Source organism: Nerophis lumbriciformis, linkage group LG06 (assembly GCF_033978685.3).
Source record: "Nerophis lumbriciformis linkage group LG06, RoL_Nlum_v2.1, whole genome shotgun sequence".
Lineage (NCBI taxonomy): Eukaryota > Metazoa > Chordata > Actinopteri > Syngnathiformes > Syngnathidae > Nerophis > Nerophis lumbriciformis.
Window position 1 is genome coordinate 41,708,169 of NC_084553.2, and position 21,362 is coordinate 41,729,530.

The window sequence follows — 21,362 nt, forward strand, 5'->3', positions numbered from 1 at the left end:
ACACGCTTGTTATTGGATACGTTTTATGCTTCTACCTCGGAGACTTAGTATCCGTAAGTAATATGCAACTGTAGTTGTTTGATACTTGTTTATATTAGACCGCAATATTGTTCAATGACGGACACTTTTTATCTACGTCGAGCTCAGACGCACAGGCCACATCAATGTTCTGGCTGCCCTCAAAGGGCCGCTTGTATCAGTGAGTGATAAACTAATGTAAATGTATAGGATTCCCCGCATTTTATTATTACACAATTGCCTATGCATTTGATCATTATTTCTTTTCATCCTTTTAATCTGTAGACTGGCAGCTCAGTCGCCTGTAGAATTTACAATGTTTTTTTTTACAGCATAGGCTATTACAGTAAATAGAAAAAAATATTTTTTAATTTTGGCATCTGAGCAGCCTATTTGTTTCTTCTTTTTTTTACTGTAAAATTGTAAAAAAAAAAAAAAAAAAAAAAAAAAAAAGGTTTGTAATGTATAATGATATAACATTTGTTACAATACAGAAAACAGATCAATATTATTACAGACTATAACTTTAATTTCCAACTTAAATTAATTCAAATGTAACCAACATTACATTGTTAACATAAACATTATTATTACAGATCCATACATAGGTCAAGCAGATATTTAAGTATTTATTTTTATTTTAAGAAAAAAAAAATGTAACATATGATATTAGATATTATTGTATAAATATATGCAATCACAGCCAGTACATGTTTTTTTTCTGTCAAAAAGGAAAGAAGGAAGTCAGCAGGCACAAGACATTGATACAACGTTTATCATACATACATCCTTTAAAATTGACTTTAAAATAGTTGTATTTGTAAATTGAGACAACGTTGTTGGTTGGGAAATGACCAAATTTTAAATGTCAAATCAACATCACAACATTGAAAAAGTGTTGTCATAAAGGATATTATTTCAGCGTTTTATTTGTGTTGTAGAATATTGGTTGGGAAATGACCACATTTCTATGGTCAAATCAACGTCAGAGCCCAACATTGATTAAACGTTGTCAAAAAGCATGTTGTTCCAACATTAACTTTGAGTTGCTCAACGTCAGGTCCTAATTCAACAACTTCTCAATGTTGTTTTAATGTCTTGTGCCTGCTGGGAATACATTTAGTAAGAAAATATAAAGTACTTTATTGACGCATATTATTTCCAGGCTTTCTTTCGCTTGCCACATTAAATGATGTGACGGCCCAGATCTGGCCCGCGAGCCTTGAGTTCGACACCTGTGGTCAAGCTTGTGTGCTATTGTGTGCTTAGCTGTCGTGTAGCTGCCAACTCAAGGAGATACTCATTCAAAGTTAAATGAATACCGCTCAAGCGAAAGTGAGCGACGTAAGACATTTTCCTACAGCAATAGCATGTCTTGTGGGGTATTAACAAATATGGAGTCATATTACAAGAATATTGTCTGGTGTGTGCGTGTGTGTGTGTGTGTGTGTGTTGTGCAGGTTCACTTGATGATAACCTCGTCTCTTTGCACGAAGACAACTTCAGAGACCTCTTGGCTTCAAACTGCAGTAAAGAGGCGCCAGATTGGTTCTTACATCAGCAGGCATTATTGCTTTAACAGCATAAAGCTCAATAAAACAACAACTGTGTGTGTGTGTGTGTGTGTGTGTGTGTGTGTGCGGGTGTCACATACCTGTAGGCTCAACACTCCTAAGTGCTGCTGAAATAGAATACGAGACGTGATCTTGTTCCACGCCAAGCACTCCACCATTTAGCATCACTTAAACGAGTCCTAGCTTGCAGCAGCACAGAAAAAGATCTTTATTTGGCTTCATAATGACTGCAAAGACAGCAGAATATCTTGTGTAAACAGTTTGGTCATGGTTTCAATGTACAGCATATATACATATACATATATATAAAAATAAAATATATATATATATATAAATATATATATATATATATATATATATATACATACATATATATATATATATATATATATATACTGTATATATATATATATATATATATATATATGTATATATACTGTATATATATATATACATATATGTATGTATACATATATACAGTATGTTTATATACATATATATGTATATATACATATATATGTATATCAGTGGCGGGCCGTGCGTTTCTCACCTAGGCCTTCAGTGATGTCTGACTTCAATGATTATCCCTCAAAATACCATAATTGATGTCACCACATGACCATTGCTGGAGAAGTACTATACAGGAAGACATTTACGCACCACAACAGTGTACAAAACGAGTTATTTTCTGGCGCATTTAAAAATCAATAAATCAGCAATTAAAACATATCTTATGTGGTACTGTCAAAATAAAAATTGCAAAAAACATATTAAACTTGAAAAAATAAAGAAATAAAATATTTTAACTCACAATTTGTAGAACCCATTCGACACCTTATAGCCCCTCGTAGTCGGTTGATTTGAGTGGAAGTGGCGGGCATTTCCCCATTTCATCGCCGACCTTGTCTCACAAGATGTAGTTTCTCTTAAGTATCCGTCTTGAAAATGGCCTTGCAAATATATATCTGCCACCTAATCAACATTTTGTGGTGAGTTTTCTGTGGCTTTCTATGGCTCCGGTGACATTTCCTGTTCTCACAACTTGTGATTGGATACTCACTTGGGGCTCCCAAGTGGAGTATCCAATCACAGCCTAAGACCAGATAGAAGGCCTTACTGACAACCTCTGATTGGCTATGGCAATTATCTATAAACTGTATGTGTCTGTTCACTTTCAGTGCATAGACGCTTGCATTGTTGATTCTGAAGGTTCCGGGCAGATTTGGTACAGCATGGCAACATAAGCTGGCTATATATATATATATATATATATATATATATATATATATATATATATATATATATATATATATATACATATATATATATATATACATATATATATATATATATATATATATATATATATATATATATATATATATATACATATATATATATATATATATATATATATATATATGTTATTATGTATAATCTAAAAAAATTAAATAGAAAAAACTAAATAAAAACAAATACAACAAACAATCCTATAAAATGTGGACACATTGTAGCCTATAGTTTATTTGGACAGTTACAGTACTCAATTTATTTTAAATTTGGACTTAACACCAAACTGCTGTTTGATAAAAAAAAAAAAAGAAAAAGAAAAACATGCATCTCCACATTTGAGTAAATTTTGTGAATTTTCTGTAATAAAAAAAAAAGGTACAATAATTAAATTTGTATTGTCTTCGCCTTTCTATGGCTTAACACATTGTATATGTTGTCTTGATAAATGCTTAATAGTAAACATGGATCTCCACATTTGAGGAAAAAGTATACTCAATAGTACATATTTAATACAGTAAAGTAAATCATAAAATGTGGAGATCGGTTCATTTTTTAACAAAAAAACCCCCAATTACAATACGATGGATATAATTTGTCCAATTTCTCATTCTAGCATGCCCGAAAAGGAGTAGTAAGAAGCAGAGCTTATTCAATCCGACCTCTTTTTATTTTATAGCAATTTCAAACACGTGTTTGTACTCAATCTGTAACACACCAGTGAATAAAGAAAGGAGTGAGTAATTTAATGGACGAATGAGTAAGTAAATAAATATTACATGTAAGTTCTCATAAATAAACAGGTAAGTAATGTAATGTAAGTTTAAAGAGAGACGAGACGTGTGGTAAAACATCAAGACATGACATTTATTTCCTCATTGCACAACAAAAAGATGGACTTTCTTATAATAAGCAACATATCATGCAGTGTTTAGGGAATAAAACACTGCTCATTTCTACAATAACTCAACACATATCGACCTGCACATATAAAAATATTGATCATTACTTTTTTTTTTTGTTGGTTCACATCATGAAACAAAAAAAAAATGCTGTGACTAAAAAAAGGGATGTGTTTATATTTCTTTAAAATGACATTCAACTAGTCTTCTAGCACAGCCTGCTGTTCACAAGTTGTATTGCAACTCAGCACCAGAGTGATGGTGAACAAACAGGACAAGAAAAACATTTACCGGTACATATTAAAACAACGCAGTTTGTTGAAGATGTCCTTAAAAGAAATACTTTTTTTCTGAGTTGATATGGTTGATCTTTTATATAAAGACTCTGGCTGGTTTATTTTATTTTTTTGTTAAATATGTATATTTATATATATATTTATATTGCCTGGTACAGACAGTAACACATGTGTTTGCTGGCTTGATGGTAGGGTTACATTCTGCTGTACACACCACAGGATGCACATGAGACACACACATCGCATGCATTGAATTCAAGAGGATTATTATTCCAACATCCTGCTATAGAAGCAATGGAGGACACAAATGTTCCCTCCCACCCTGACTGGGGTCCTTGACATTCATACTAGATTTGCTCTCTTTAAGGCCTTCTTTTAAAACGCTGAATAAAATACAAGAAGCTTCCCGAAACAATGTCACAACAATCAAAACAGACAACATGAAGTAAGGATGGCATTATAGGTCCAAAGACAAACAAATCCAACTGCGTTTAGTAGTTTTTAAATATTATTATTTATCTCTTAGGAGGTCTGACAGCAAAACTACCGTATTTCCTCAAATAGGGACAATGGCTTTAATACAGTACTATACAAACAAATGCCTCACCTCAAATAAATCTCACATAGTCTTAGATGTTTTCCGCCCCCATTTGGCTAATAATATTATTAATAATTATGAATATCAATTAAAAAAGGCATGCATTCTCACTTTTTTTTTTTTTTTTAATTATCAATTTTCTACTGCTACTGCAGAATATGAATAAAAAAAGAGGCTTTGGCACAAAAAAAAAAAAAAAACATAATTTGGACATACATTTTCTCATTAACATAATTGCCTTTACTCATTCAACACCATGCTTCGTTGAGTGTGTCCTTGATCACAACAACAAACACCCCACTTCAAATAGATGTACCTTAATATCATACTATTATCAATAAAATGCACATTCAGAATGTACACACAAGAAATAATGCATTGTATTTTATACATCAAAAATGTATTTTCTACTGCTTAGATGCGGAGGAACAAAAATAGGCACCATGGTCTGCTTGATTGCTGGGTAAAACAAACAACTAGCTCCCCCTCCAGATGGTTTATTGAAGCAAGAATAAAAAAGAGGGTAACTGCTGATTGTGTCCAATCAACTAAACATCAGCATGTCTAGCCCCGCTCCTTACTTAAAGGCAAAAACACTTTCTCTCAAAATAAATGTCTGCTACTCTTTGCGGTTGAGTGTGTACATACCATTTGAGGAAATACGACATCATTAAGACTCGGCAGAGACCAAACAATGCTAATTTGGACGAGTAACAAATTGTGCACCTTCCTTCGGCATGTGCTTGCAATTTCTGGTTACGATTCCTGCATTCGTCATTTAGTTTTTTCTTTTTTTTTTTCTTCAAACCCTGCCTCCCTACCCCTAAAGCTCCACAAGGAGGTTTTGTGTAATCCTGCTGACGAGCAAGAAAACAGAGGAAAAATGTCCTTAGCGGCGTTAAAAAGCATGTGAATAATCCGCAAAGGTGGAACATTCACTAGGTCCATAAAGGTGGAAGAACACCATGTTGCTTTCAGTTTTAGTTACTGCACTGTTTGTCTTTCCTGGCTATGCATGTACGAAAAAAGCTGAACTGAAAAATTGCTGTTTTGAAAATAAAAATTGGGATTCCACTCGGTGCGTTTGTGCTGCTTCGCCAACACTCACTGGCTGCGTGCAGAGCGCGGCAAGACAATTGTTATGTGGGATGAATTCAACAACAATGGTCCAACTGGAGAAGGAGAAAAGGGGCGGACTTGTTTGGATTTGTCTTAGTTTTCTTAATTTTTGTGCTTTTAACATGGTATTCGTAAACGTGGAACATTTTATTCTGAAGTTCCTGTCCCCTTCTTCCCTTATGTGTGCGAAATTGCTGCGGCTTTACTGCCAAAGCTGGTAAAAATAGAAACCTTGCATATTTGTTCCGGTGATGGGACGGAGTGGACACGCAACGCAGCGCAGCTGGTGAAAGTTGACGAATGACTAGTATCAGCTCTGCGGACGCACCTGGTGGAACTTTGCCTTTGCAAAAAATGATAAATAATGAATGAAAACCAAAAAGAACATGACGACAGATAAGTAAATTAACAGTTTATTAAAATTCTACATGACTGGATGTAAATGAGTGTAAAAAAAAAAGTGGAATTCCTAAAGCAGGCGTGAGTGTACATGGTGTGGTCCAGTGTACTCTACTCAATTCAAGTTTATTATTAGAAAACAGCAATGAGACCCTGAAGGCAACTCAGAGGATCATGAGATTTCTCTGAAAAAAAGAAAAAGAAACTTAATTTGCCCCTTCCACCTTTTTTTTTTTTTTTTTTTTTTTTAAACCTCCCGAGAAGGAAAAGACGGAAATGGAAGGTTCCAACTGCGCGGCGTGGCCCAGCCACCGTGAGGTCCGTTTGCAAATGCGATAATAAATACAAGCATCCGACGTGGGCTCCGAGAGCAAAAATAGTTGTCCCTCATGCATACACACAAGCATACGTCTGACTTACTGAGATGATGAGCGTATTAAAGCCTCCTCTTCCTAACTGCTACTCTTTACAGTGCAACAGCATGGCAACAAATTGATAGCAGTGCTTTCATAAAACAAAACAAAAAAAGAAATGGAAAATAAAAATTATATACACAACATTATGGGAAAAAGCAGTAGTTTTATCTTTTGGTCCTGCGTCCATGAAGGACTGAACTGCTTCCTCATATAAACAACAGTAGTTTCCACAATGAAGGGCTGTGAGGAGGGAGAAGTCACATGTTAGCGTTCATGTTAGCGTGTTTCTACTACTTCTGTTTTGACTTTTTTATTACATAGAAGGTTAATCCATCGCCTCCTTGTTATGTTTGCACTGTATTGCACTTTAAATTGTGTCCAAAGTAGGCTTTTTTGCCGATATCCGATATTGTCCAACTCTTAATTACCGATTTCCGATATCAACCGATACCGATATATACAGTCGTGGAATTAACACATTATTATGCCTAATTTCATGCTAGATGCATTAAACAATGTAACAAAGTTTTCCTAAAATAAATCAACTCAAGTTATGGAAAAAAAATGCCAACATGGCACTGCCATATTTATTATTGAAGTCACAAAGTGCATTATTTTTTTTTAACATGCCTCAAAACAGCAGCTTGAAATTTGGGACATGCGGAGGTTGAGGTGGGCGGGGTTGAGGGGGCGGGGTTGAAGGGGGGATAGGGGGTAGCGGGGGGTGTATATTGTAGCGTCCCGGAAGAGTTAGTGCTGCAAGGGGTTCTGGGTATTTGTTCTGTTGTGTTTATGTTGTGTTAGGGTGCAGATGTTCTCCCGAAATGTGTTTGTCATTCTTCTTTGGTGTGGGTTCACAGTGTGGCACATATTTGTAACAGTGTTAAAGTTGTTTATACGGCCACCCTTAGTGTGACCTGTATGGCTGTTGACCAAGTATGCGAGGCATTCACTTGTGTGTGTGAATAGCCGTATATACTATGTGATTGGACCGGCAGGCAAAGGCAATGCCTTTAAGGTTTATTGGCACTCTGTAGTTCTCCCTACGTCCGTGTACCACTCCGTACAGCAGCGTTTTAAAAAGTCATACATTTTACTTTTTGAAACCGATACCGATAATTTCCAATATAACATTTTAAAGCATTTATCGGCCGATATTATCGGACATCTCTAGTCCAAAGTGTACACATCTTTAATAAAATCTAAACTTTTGTAGAGGCTGGAACCCATTATTCATATTTACATTGTTTCTTATGAAAAACGTTGCTTCAACTAACTTTTCTATTTACAAACTAGGCTCAAGAACCAATTAAGTTCGTAAATCGAGATTTCACTGAACTTCCTGCAAAAGTGAAGGGAATCTGGACACAAGAGCGTCCAATGTGTGAAACATTTTGTGCCTCACCTGCAGCTAAATAAGGCAGTAAATATATGACAACACACATTTGTAAAGTAATACACAACCACAATAACATAGACATTGCTAAATTAGAATATGTATATGTTAGCATGTAAGACAACATTATTCTTCATACTAAAGGGAAAATTTTTTTTTTTATGACTAGGTAATTATCAAAATGCTCATTATTATCTTAAAAAAAAAAAGTATAAGTGAAACAGCTCTTGTATTTGATATCGAGTATTTTAAGGGGACTTTTGATGATTTTAGTCTTTTCTGACTTACAAATGTTACAATGTTGGATACTAGTGTTGAACAAAGCCAAAGCATCAATTTATAAGGTTCATGCAATTCAGTTTAGGATTCCTCTGTTTACAGGATTTTGCAGTCTAGTTACATTGTGACGTCACAACGAGGTGGGCGTACTTATTTGGATGTAAAGTAAAGCTCTCAGACAAAAGAGGCTATGAAGAAACACATAATAAAGAATTATTTTGATATAAAATTGGCATGTGCATAATAACGACAGTGTGCTTCATGCAGTGACATAAATTAAAAAAATACACTTTCCGAATCAATCGGTGGTGTGTAGGTCTACCTAATGTTGTGACAGGTTTAATCTATACAAAGTTTATTTTCGACCGTGTCTGCAAGAAAAATAGCGGAGAAGACTTCAAGATATATATTTACAGTGCATCCGGAGAGTATTTGCAGCGCTTAAATTTTTCCACATTTTGTTATGTTACAGCCTTACTCCAAAATGAAATAAATTCATTTTTGTCCTCAAAATTCCACACACAATATCCCATGATGACAATGTGAAAATATATATTTTTTGTCTCTCGAATGTATTAAAAAACAACAAAAAACACATGTACACAGCCACAGCCTTTGCTCAAAACGTTGATGATGCACCTTTGGCAGCAATTACATGTTCAAGTCTTTTTGAATACGATACCACAAGCTTCGCAAACGTATCTTTGGGCAGTTTCGCCCATTCCTCTTTGCAGCACCGCTCAAAATCCAATAGGTTGGATGAAAAGCGGTTCTCATCTAGGATGTCTCTGTATTTTGCTGCATATAACAATAATAATAATAATGGATTAGATTTTATATCTTTCCTTCTATCCTGACTAGTCTCCCAGTTACTGCCGCTGAAAACCATGCTTCACTGTAGTGATGGTTTTGGCCTGGTGATGAGCAGTGCCTGGTTTCCTCAAAACATGATGCCTGGCAATCACACCAAAGATGTCAACCTTTTTCTCATTAGACCAGATAATTTGGTTTCTCATGGTCTAAGAGTCTTTCAGTTGTATTTTGGCAAACTTTTTACTAAGAAATGGTTTCGGTCTGGCCACTCTACCATACATGCCTGACTGATGGACTGCTGCAGAGATTGAAAGGTTCTCCTCTACACAGAGGAATGCTGGAGCTTTGATAGAGTGGCCATTGGGTTCTTGGTCACCTCCCTGACTAGACTAAGATGAATGCAGCAATGTACACAGACAACCTGGCTGAAAACCAACGCTTCCCATCCAACCTGATGGAGCTAGAGAGGTGCTGCAAAGAGGAATGGGCAACGAGGAATGAGCGAAACTGCCCAAAGATAAGTATGCTAAGCTTGTGGCATCGTAATTAAAAAGAGTTGAGGGTGTAATTTCTGCCAAAAATGCATCAACAAAGTATTGAGCAAAGGCTGTGAATACATAAATACATGTGATTTTTTTATTATTTTATTTTTAATAAATTTGCTAAATTAAAAAATAAATAAATAAATTAAAAACACTTCACATTGTCAGTAGAATTTGAGGACAAGAACAAATGTATACCATTTTGGAATAAGGCTGCACCATAGCAAAATGTGGAAAAATTAAAGCGCTGTGAATAATTTCTGGATGCACTGTAAACATTTGCAATCTCGGAATGCCTCCAGAATTGAACCTCTTGCAGGCAGACTCAAAAATATGGTTGGATATGCCATAGCATATCCAATCCATATTATCTAGACCACAAGAAAGTTTTTTATATGTAGATTAAAATCATCATATGTCCCCTTTAATGACAAGTCCAGCGAATGTATTCTGTATTAGGCCACCCATAATGGCAATCATTATGGCTAGAAGTAATAACTGACCTATGAGCTGAGTCATAGTCACAAGGCAAACAAGAGGCGTGTGAGCAAAAAGTAGCCTTGCCGAGTTGTAGTTGTCATAGTTATGGTTTGCTGCAATCAAAGCAGATGTTGTTCTGGGTGACAAGTTCCTTTTGTGCTGGTGTGCAGAAACAGGAAATGCAATCGGTCAAAAAGCGTCTGTTCTTTCACAAAGGACAATTCATAACAAAATAAATCAAGTAATTAGACCAGCAAAGTCGACATGACTCATGTGGAGTGTATAAGTTTAATATGTCAACTTAAATTATTTTTATTAAATTCTCTGTTTTGTGTGACAGAAAACTGTCATATGTTACATTTAAACTATTTAGTATGACTCTGAAGTTGGACTTGTACAATTCAGAATTTGTGCCTCCAAAAGGGCGGTATACTGACAAATGAAAGAATTGGGTGGGCCACTTTGATACATTTTGTACATTAAAGATGCTAAAACCAATTTCATGTCCATTAGTAGGTGCTACCCTATTTGGAAATCATTGTTATCATAAAATATACACACACACACGCACAACTTATTTTTACACATCTGTGATAGTAAGGAATGTTAAAATGTCAGTAATAAAGAACACTTTAATGTAAAGGTCTTATGATGACGGCGAAAATTTGACCCTGGAACGGATTATTTATATTTTTGTTCTTTCATATGACCTTACAGATTCCAATTTAACGTGTAATCGGGTTGTCGACGTACAACAATTTACTGCAGATCATCTCTCACCTTGTTATAATTGTGACCCTTCAGAGCCGCCGTCTACATATCCACCTTTGGACTTCATCTGGGCTTGAACCAGGTCCACCTGGAAGCATTCATCAGTTGCTATTCAGTAAGTCAAACTATGATATCATTGGTTTTTTTGAGGAGAAAGAGATCCATATACCCACCGAGGCTAATCCCAGGCCCATGTCGCCCGAGCCGACGTGTGTGGTGTGTACAAAGTTTGTTGGCTCGCCGATCATGGAGCGGTCGATTCGTCGCCGCCGTTTCTGAAAATGAGGGAAGAACAAACATGAGTTGTTGTCCAACAAACAATTGATCTCTCTCTCACCTGCTTTCACCGGGTCACTGTGGCTACCACAAATGTACTACAGTATACTAGCATTTGGAACTAAACTATTGTCAGAAGATTTTGGCTGCAACCATTAAATGTGGGTGATTGTTGGCGATATTAACATTCAAAAAGCTGTACATCAAATCAAGCCCTTTCACACAAAGCTCCGTGACTACCCCCACACCGTGGCGGCCGGCATTAAGGACATTTTTCTTGGCTGCTGAAACCAGTCGCCCCATTTCACATCTGCGACTTCCATGGAGGCGTTCGAGACCCCACCGCTGTTATTAGGCTTGCACAACACACTGCTCTGCTTGTCTCCTTGGAGTTGCACTAACAGGATTAACGGCTATCCATCGTGCTAAATACAGTTTGGAGACTCTTTTCTGTCAAGTGCCTACACTTCTCGCCGATTACTCTAACACTGCGAGGGAAGCTTAGCTTACCCTATTTTAAAAAGAAAAATAAATAATTGGTCAAATATGTTCTCCTGTTTACATTTCATTGACTAAATATGCTCTAACTTTCGCAAGAGCTAACGTAACTTTCTTCACAGTGCATGAAACACTGTTGAAGCCGAGTGTCCATTGACTTCAATGGGGGGAGTATAGAGTTGGTTGTTACACTGCCGCCAAACGAGACAGTCATTGGATAAATGCTCAGCTTTGTCCTGCCTACGGAGACTGGGCGTCTCTGGAAGCATATGGAAAGTGGGCTTGGCCTTAGCTGAACTTCCGCATGATGATTGGATATGATGTCTGAGGCTGAATCCCTTTTTCATTGACAGCAAAATGAGCCAATCAGCGGTCTCAAAATATAAACCACTGCCAGAGCATCTTTTCAACTTTAATTACGTTGTACACACACACATTTTTTTTTACCCAATGCGGCCCCTCGAGTCAAAAAGTTTGGAGACCCCTGTTGTAGACTGTATTCCTGTTTAGAGAGTAGCTGGACAAAAAACTTCCCCAACTTGAAAGTCCAGCAGCTGGCACTGATGCACACCCTGTATCTGCACATGCTTATGGACCCAAAGAATGCCAAAATGTGAATGTGCATTGAAATCCTCTTTCATGTTGAGTACAATCTTTACGCTAAACAACCTATATTTCTGTATTTTGTCATTTAATATACGTGTTTCACGCTACAAACTAATACATCTATGATTAGCTCAAGGGCGGTTGTCTAATGGCTCTGTGCCTGTTGTTTTAAAACCATCAAAAATCAATCAAATGAAGCTAAAGGCATCATGTAATTGGAATTGGATGTAAAATACGACATGCTAACACTAATAATGAACAAAAAACCAAATTGACTTTAAATATTTGTGTAACGTTAATTTAGCCCCCCTTTTTTTTTTTTTTAGACTATGTCATTACAAATTCATACCTGCCAACTTTTGAAATCAGAAAAACCTAGTAGCCAGGGTCCAGGGGCCGCAGGCCCCGGTAGGTCCAGGACAAAGTCCTGGTGGGGGGTTCCTTCGCCCCCTGACGCAAAATGATTATTAGCATTCAGACAGGTTAAAATGTTGCTAAAACCATCACTTTTCTATCAGTCACAGTGACTTTTCAAAACAAAAATATTACAGCAAAAATCATATGGGTTGATTGACAAGTTTATTCTGTAAGCTAACTTCAATAGTTTGAAATTATTTTGACAGTTAATGACAGTTATCCTGTCAACCTTTCACAAGACTTCAATTTGTTAATTGAAAGTATAAACAGTATAAACACTTTTTACTGTAAACAAATGGTATAACAGTACTAAACAATTCCATTAAAAAAAAAATTGGTGTCATTATTAACTTTCTGTCCAAGCTTGTATAATCTACTGCCTTGTTCAATTGTAAAAAATATTCTGTGCCTAAAATTCACATTTCTATCACAATTATCACACTGTAAACATGGTAAGCTAACTTCATTAAAATTAATAGTCCTGTCAATAGCATGGAATTACAATTCAAATGTAGTTTTTTTTGTAAGCCTTTCAAAAGAATTCAAAATATGAAAAATTAATGAAAATTAATTTAAGCCATCAGACACTTGAAAAGTGACACATCACATCTCTAATGTAATCATTTTAACTTTTCAACAGAAATAGCACTGCAAAAATATTAAGGACATACTTCTGTATTTTGGTAGTTATGCTGTCAACATTTAACAAGATTTCTTCAACTTGGACTTGAAAGCATAAATAGTATAAACACTTTTAACAGTATAACAGTACTAAACAATTCCAATAGATAACATTGGTGTCATTACCTTTTTGTGACTAAAATCCAAATTTATTCTATCAGATTGATCATACTGAAAAATGATATGGTAACTTTATGATAAGTTTACTTCATTAAAATGTAATTCAATAGCATCATAAATAAAACTTCGGCATTTATCACATCCAAAGAATCTGTTTGGGCGACGAAAAACGTTGGAAGTTTTCCACTTGTATCGCTAGCAACGGCATTAGACTTGTGTTTTTTTTGTCCCAACGTGGTCTTTTACATCGCTAATTCCTCCGTGTCCGATCGAAAAATCTTGTCTGCACAAGGTGCAATTCGCGTAGTTTTCACCCTTTTTGGAACGGATAATTATTCCCGGATAGGCTTTTGAATATTCTTTACGGAATGACTGCAGTTTTCTTTTCGGTTTAAGACTCGTTTGCGATTTTTCTCCGGCTGATTCCATGATCGTTCGCTCGTTTGGAAACAATGGCAACTAGTGCCTCGTGCTTGGCAGCGGTGCTATAAATAGCCTCGCGCATGGCATTCGGTATGGCTCGATAGGAAGTTACGGGAAGCAGTGTCGATTGTCATTGTTGTTACGCGATTTCGTGAAATTTTTTAAAAAAAAATATTTTTTTTAAATGAATGAAAAACCGTATTTTTTATCACTGCAACCGTAACCCGGAATAGGTTGATGAAAACCGTACTAATTACGGGAAAACCGGAGTAGTTGGCAGGTATGCAAATTACATGATGTCGTTCGCCACTTTGGTGACTCCAACACCACAAGTAGACTCCCGACCTTTAGGTAACACAAATATGTTTTATCTAACATATTGAAACAAATGTGATTTCAATATTAAGAAAAGAAACCATGATTATTATTGTGATCATAATAGTGCAGCCAGAGTCTGAAGCTACAAAAAGTATGCTGTGAACAGAAGCAGTGGTCATTCTGTATAACAGCATTGTGTTGACAATTTCACAAACACAACATGAGGTGTCTGGGCTGATCCTACATTATTAAAAAACAGTATAATAGGTGTTCAGGGGTCGCCATAGCATTAATGAGTTTCTGCTAATTACTGTACATACCAGCCAGTGTAACATGATTTTTTAGCTGCCAATTTACTGCAAAATGACTTGATATTGCGTCTTACTCTCCTCCTACGAATCTTTCTACTGCTTTCTATGACAAATGTTTGTGAACTACGCTATGTTGTGAACCTGCATGTGTGTTCTAAAAGCTGCCCGAACCAGAGTGTATTGAAAAAGAACTGAACTGAGACCTTAAAACTGAGGTATATACTTAGCCAAAAAAATAAACTTTACTGGAGACGGTTTGTTGTATAAACGGAGTATGAGGCAAAACGCATGGTTGAGATAGTTTGTGTGTGGCTGATAGGGTACCTTCGATTGGCCCCCATTTATTTTACAACAGAAACAAGAATGACTACGCTGTGCAGTAATGGCGTAATACTCACAGGCTGCGGCTGCTCGGCGATACAGCAGCTGAAACAAACCCAGAATTCAGTCATCCTGAGGCCCGTGACGAAGCTGCAGCGGTTTCCTGTCTCTATTCAGCCGCCACTCGACCGTTTGTCTTCCTGTATGATGTCAGCAGAGCCGCAGACGCACAGTGGGAACTGACAGCGGCCTCTCCAAGGGGCATGAACGGTTGGCCCAATGCAAGGAACCCCCCCCTATAATTCTAAAACACAAAAGTCCAAATAATGAGGTCAAAGCAAGTACTTCTACAACACATTCACAGGTATGATAGGTTTTTCCACCTTAAAGCTTGTGGCGAGTAACCACGAAAGAAAAAAATGTGGCGTATGAAGAAGCAAAGACATGCTTGCAATAACAGGAGGCCATAAAACAGAAACTGGGTCAGAATGTAGCGGATGTGCCTGTGCAGTGACCTATTATAGACAAATTGTCAATAAGTCATGTTTTATTTAGGGATGTGTTTCATTACACCAGGTCATGTAAAGGCTCCTTTATTGTAATCTTTGGGGTGACATTTGCTCAGTCCCTGTTTATCTATATGGGAATGTGGCTGGGAGAGAAGACTAATGGAGGAATGTGAAGGGCAGGCTATGTTTGGAGGGAATTGAATTTAAAGCCGTCCCAAGGGATGTCACGTCGGGAGACAATAGCCTAATTATTTCAACCCTGATGGTGAACAGAAAATAACTTTTTTTGGTCAAACAGGAGGGAAATGCTGGATCCATCATCCAACAAATGCAAAACTATTTGGAACATTGAATATCAATTTTTGATGTATGCAACAGAGCAAACATATTTCAAAAGGTGGCGTTTATAATGTTATCAAGTTGATTCCTGTCATATTTGATCAATGACTCAGTTTAAATGTCAACAGGCCACTATTTACTTTAACACTAACCGACAACCCGGTTTATTTCCCAACCCAACGATGGACTAGTCATTAAATCAATGTATTGCAACTCAAAAAGGGGATTATTTGCTGTGTTTGTGATCTTGGATTACCGCACCACGGCGTAATTGCTATTTACAAACAAATGAGGGTTATGTAACTCTGCATCACCGGAGCGGATCATTTAAAAAAATACCTTCACGAGCCGACTGCTAACGTCAAAAATCAAGAAAAAGAATAAATATGATTAATTCATGTCACATTATGTGTTATTATTAATATAGTATTCCGTGACTAGTTGTGTTAACACCAGCCGCGAAAAGGGTTAGCTTGTTAGCCGCGGTTCCTTTTTTACTGCTTTTCTCCACTGACAGCTAAGCTAAGCTAACATGCTAACTTAGCCTATTTCCGAAACTGCAAGCCAAATGTAAAAAAACAAAAAAACAAGACAATTCAAAACAACAATTTCGTACGTTGCAACAACAGCAATGCATTTTCATTTCGGGAAAAAATAATCTTACCAGACGTTTGCCCAAATCCAAGCGTACGATGGACTGAATAGGTAACAGGACGCAACAACACAAGGAAGTAGGAGCTTGAAACATTCACTCCACTTCCGTTTTAAATTCACTCCACTTCCGTTTTAAAGTGCGTCCTCTTCCGGTGTGCTTTTCTACCCACGCGCACACGTTGTTTCTTGGGACGTACATTTATTCCAAGATAATAGTTTTAAATTAAGACAAAAAATAAATAAAATGAGACCGCTAACTGAAGAGGAGACGAAAGCATTGTTTGAGAAGTTGTCTAAATAGTAAGTCCAGTGAAAGCACGTTTTGACGCATGTTGTATTTATGGTTAGCATGCTATGCTAGCTAGTGCATGTGATTTCTTAATGGCGTATTTGTCTCATAACAGTATCGGTGAAAACATCAAGCTCCTTGTCGACAGACCGGACGGCACATATTGCTTCAGGCTTCACCATGATCGCGTATATTACATGAGGTATATGTAGGTTTATTTTTATTACCGTGACCCCGAAAGGGACAAGCGGTAAAAAATGGATGGATGGATGGATGGGTGCATTACCAACACATTTTGACGCTGTTTTAATCCATTTTAATACAACAAGAGTCTCCGTCTTTGGTTCACAGTGAGAGGATCCTAAAACTGTCTACAAACATTGCCCGGGATAAATTAGTGTCTGCGGGCACTTGCTTTGGGAAGTATACCAAAACAAAGAAGTTCCGGCTCCACATCACTGCTCTGGATTTCCTGGCTCCATATGCAAAGGTGAGCTGACAGTGATTGATTGAAACTTTTATTAGTAGATTGCACAGTACAGTACATATTCCGTACAATTGACCATTAAATGGTAACACCCGAGGTCGGGGTCCACGTTAATCAATTCATGGTTCAAATATATACTATCAGCATAATACAGTCATCACACAAGTTAATCACCAGAGTATATATACATTGAATTATTTACATTATTTAAAATCCCGGGGGTGGGATGTGGAGGAGGTTAGGTATGGTTGATATCAGCACTTCAGTCATCAACAATTATATCATCTGAGAAATGGACATTGGAATAGTGTAGGTCTGACTTGGTAGGATATGTACAGGGAGCAGTGAACATAGTGAGCTCAGAAAGCATAAGAACAAGTATATATATATTTGATTATTTACAATCCGGGGAGGTGGGATGTGGTGGGGGAGGGGGTTAGTCTAGGGTTGTAGTTGCCTGGAGGTGTTCTTTTAGTGTGGTTTTGAAGGAGGATAGAGATGCACTTTCTTTTACACCTGTTGGGAGTGCATTCCATATTGATGTGGCATAGAAGGAGAATGAGTTAAGACCTTTGTTAGATCGGAATCTGGGTTTAACGTGGTTTGTGGAGCTCCCCCTGGTGTTGTGGTTATGGCGGTCATTTACGTTAAGGAAGTAGTTTGACATGTACTTCGGTATCAGGGAGGTGTAGCGAATTTTATAGACTAGGCTCAGTGCAAGTTGTTTTACTTTGTCCTCTACCCTGAGCCAGCCCACTTTGGAGAAGTGGGTAGGAGTGAGGTGGGATCTGGGGTGGAGGTCTAGAAGTAATCCGACTAGCTTGTTCTGGGATGTTTGGAGTCTAGATTTGAGGGTTTTGGAGGTGCTAGGGTACCAGGAGGTGCATGCGTAATCGAAAAAGGTTTGAATGAGAGTTCCCGCTAGAATCTTCATGGTGCTTTTGTTGACCAGAGGAGATTCTATCGAGAAATCTTGTTCGTTGGTTGACCTTTTTGATTACCTTGGTTGCCATTTTATCACAGGAAATATTAGCCTCTAGAATGGAAACTAGGTAGGTGACCTCATCTTTCCTGGTGATAACAATGTCACCCACTTTTATAGTGAAGTCATTGACTTTCTTAAGGTTGATTTGGGACCCAAATAGGATGGATTCCGTTTTACCTAAGTGTATGGATAGCTTATTGTCAGCGAGCCAGGTGCAAATTCTACAGAGTTCGGCACTGAGGATTTTTTCCATGTGTATACACATATTGTTTGTTGTTATTGTGGTTTGCATAGGTGGAGAACTGAAATGTTTTTTTTAATTTACAACTCATTCATTAACAGTGTTACAAAAAAGATCACTTAGACTGATACATAATGTTGGATATAGAGAACATACAAACCCTTTATTTATTGAGTCAAAAATATTGAACTTCAATGATTTGGTAAAATTGCAAACCGCTAAAATGATGTACAAAGCAAACTATAACCTGCTACCCAAGAATGTACAACAATTCTTCTCAACTAAAGAGGAGAAATATAACCTTAGAGGTAAAACTAATTTAAAACATTTGTATGCACGTACAACACTATAAAACCTTTAGCATATCAGTATGTGGAATTAAATTATGGAATGGATTAGGTAAAGAAGTTAAACAATGTACTTATAAAATTTAGACTTCCTGTTTATTGTCATTCAAATTTGAACTTTACAGTACAGATAAGAACAAAATTTCGTTACATCAGCTCATGGTAGTGCAGAATAAAAAAGCAATAAGGTGCATATATAAATAAATAGGTTACTGTACAGATAAATATATTGCACTTTTTCATATGCATCCACGTTTATAGATGTATGTTATATTGTCTTTTTTATTCCAGCAAGTTAATCCATTTTGGGGGGAGTTGAGGGGATAATTATGATGCGTTCAAGAGTCTTACGGCCTGAGGGAAGAAGCTATTACAAAACCTGCAGGTTCTGTTTCGGAGGCTGCGGAACCTCTTTCTAGAGTCCAGCAGTGAAAAACAGTCCTTGTTATAAGATCCAGTTTAAGAGGTTGTTCAAATTAATAGTGCTTACAAAGTACAAAGAAGAATTGTGAGAAAGACCTTCAACTTTATTGAAAATGGGATATTCTTCATCTCAGTATGTTTATCATGACTGACTTAATTATCTATTACAAGAACTGCTGTATTAATCATTCACTGATGTAATTGTGCTACAAAAAGAAGTCAGTAAATTAACGTATGTATTTGTAAACACTCTGAAGTGGGAAGGGGTAGGATTAAATAAGTTTTGCTTCGTCCTACTCCTTTTCGGACATGATGTAAAGAGAAATGATATGAAATTGTGTGATGTATTTTGCTGTAAGTGTGTTCATGTTCAAAATAAACAAGAAATAACTTTATGTCAAGTTGATATGGACGTTCACCACGCTTTTCTATTTATCCTTTTGAAGGCATTAGATTGCCTGTGTGTACCTAATCACATGGACAGTAAATGTACCACATCACTATTAATATTTTGTATGGAAATCATAAATTAAAGCTATATGTTGCACTAGTCAAAGATCCTACTACAAACCGTACTGCAAAAAAAGGAGTGCTCTGGTGTTTTTAGAAGCCTACTGCAGGGCTATTAAACTTGTGGCCAAATCCAGCCTAGGAATGACAACACATCACCCTCTAGGTTTATTTCAAAACTTTGGAGACAAACATTTTTGCAGCAAATTCCTAGAAACACTGAAATGCTCCTGTTGTATAGAGCAGTTATTCTCAAATGGTGGCACATGGGCTCCATCTTGTGGTACGCCAAATAATTAAGTGATTAGTGCTTTATGTTCCTGTATTCAAAGACATTGTTACTGTTTAAACTGTGTGCAATGTTACAGTAACCAAAAATATAAAAAATACTTTAATAAAACCTCTGCTGTATTTTTAATGAATGCTTAGGCCTACTACGCTACTGTGTTTTAATGTTGGCCATTATGGTGGTACTTGGAGAGCCAAGTGTTTTCTGAGATGGTACTTGGTGACAAGTTTTACAACCACTGGTATAGCGGAACTTGGACCAGTGTAAACACATTGGCAGATCCTTGCATTGACATTTTAATCTTGCTAGGAAACTTAGAACATTTGGTCCAAACTTGTGATTTACATAAATGAGGCGTTCCCCAGGGTACTACTTTAACTCCTCTTTTAATTAATCACATTACGAAAACAATTGGCTGTAGCTTGTTTACTTCAGACGCCATCAGTAGTCATTTGTTCCAACTTCTTTAGTTATATTAGTAGTGTTCCTCAAAGTTACATTTCATGTGTTCTCTTTTTCATCATTAGGGCCCATGAGTTCAGGTAAAAAAATTTGAGAGTCTCATTTTGGCGGAAGGTCCCTAAAACAGAGCGCTTTTGTAACTCTATCATTAAATAAACCAAAATAAAATCTCTACTGTAGAGGATGCTGGTTCTGCAGAATATACAACATGGGACTAATAGTGAAGGTAGAAGTCCGGGCCCCAAGGCTTTAGGTTTCTGGAAATGTGGCCTCAAAGCAATTTACTTGAATATCCCTTAAACTACTGCAAATACGTCAATTGCTTGAAATTAACTCACTGGCCGGATTTGGTCCACCGGCCCGCCAGTTGATTAGCCCTAATATCAATATCTTCTGATCCTTATTTGTGAAGTTCAAAGTGTGGGTGAGACCTGGAGCAGAGCAGTCTTTCCTCTACGGGAACCACATCCTAAAATCCGGTATGGGGAGGATCACAGAGAACACAGCGCGGTACCAAGGTGTGGTGGTCTACTCCATGGCGGATGTGCCTCTGGTAGGTTGGCTCTAGGAGTTGTGTTGCCATGACAACTGTCACACTGTACATGTGTATGCAGACATCAATTGGGATTGATGTTTTCTTGCCAGGGTTTTGGAGTAGCAGCCAAGACCACGCAAGAGTGCAGACGAGTGGACCCCATGTCCATTGTTGTGTTCCACCAGGCTGATGTGGGAGAGTTCATAAGGACTGAAGACACTTTAACTTAAATCCAGATTCTTTCACATAGTTGGACCTTCACTTCATTAGGTTTAGCTGTTTTGTCAGCTGCTGCAGTACCTTGCAGGCATCTGCATATTTTTTGATACCTGACATTGTTGAAAATAAATCCTAATCGTGTTGGAAATGCAATTGTGTAATTTGATTTGAAAGGAATACCGGTAGGAACAACTTCCGCCCGCGACCCG

The 21,362-nt window shown here is 37.1% G+C and overlaps 2 protein-coding genes across 2 annotated transcripts; one reads left to right on the plus strand and one right to left on the minus strand.

Annotated features, from left to right (window-relative positions):
• Positions 1-6,194: 6,194 nt before the first annotated feature.
• On the minus strand, positions 6,195-16,512 carry cdc42se2 (CDC42 small effector 2). The gene is made up of 5 exons (XM_061964371.2): positions 16,377-16,512; positions 14,942-15,168; positions 11,067-11,168; positions 10,903-10,981; positions 6,195-6,852 (listed from the first exon to the last, which is right to left on the minus strand). The coding sequence occupies exons 2-4, from the start codon at positions 14,993-14,995 to the stop codon at positions 10,907-10,909; spliced, it is 231 nt and encodes a 76-aa protein (XP_061820355.1). The 5' UTR covers positions 14,996-15,168; positions 16,377-16,512; the 3' UTR covers positions 6,195-6,852; positions 10,903-10,906.
• On the plus strand, positions 16,481-21,301 carry nip7 (NIP7 nucleolar pre-rRNA processing protein). The gene is made up of 5 exons (XM_061964370.1): positions 16,481-16,666; positions 16,771-16,857; positions 17,007-17,145; positions 20,812-20,952; positions 21,045-21,301. The coding sequence occupies exons 1-5, from the start codon at positions 16,611-16,613 to the stop codon at positions 21,162-21,164; spliced, it is 543 nt and encodes a 180-aa protein (XP_061820354.1). The 5' UTR covers positions 16,481-16,610; the 3' UTR covers positions 21,165-21,301.
• The last annotated feature ends 61 nt before the right edge of the window (positions 21,302-21,362 follow it).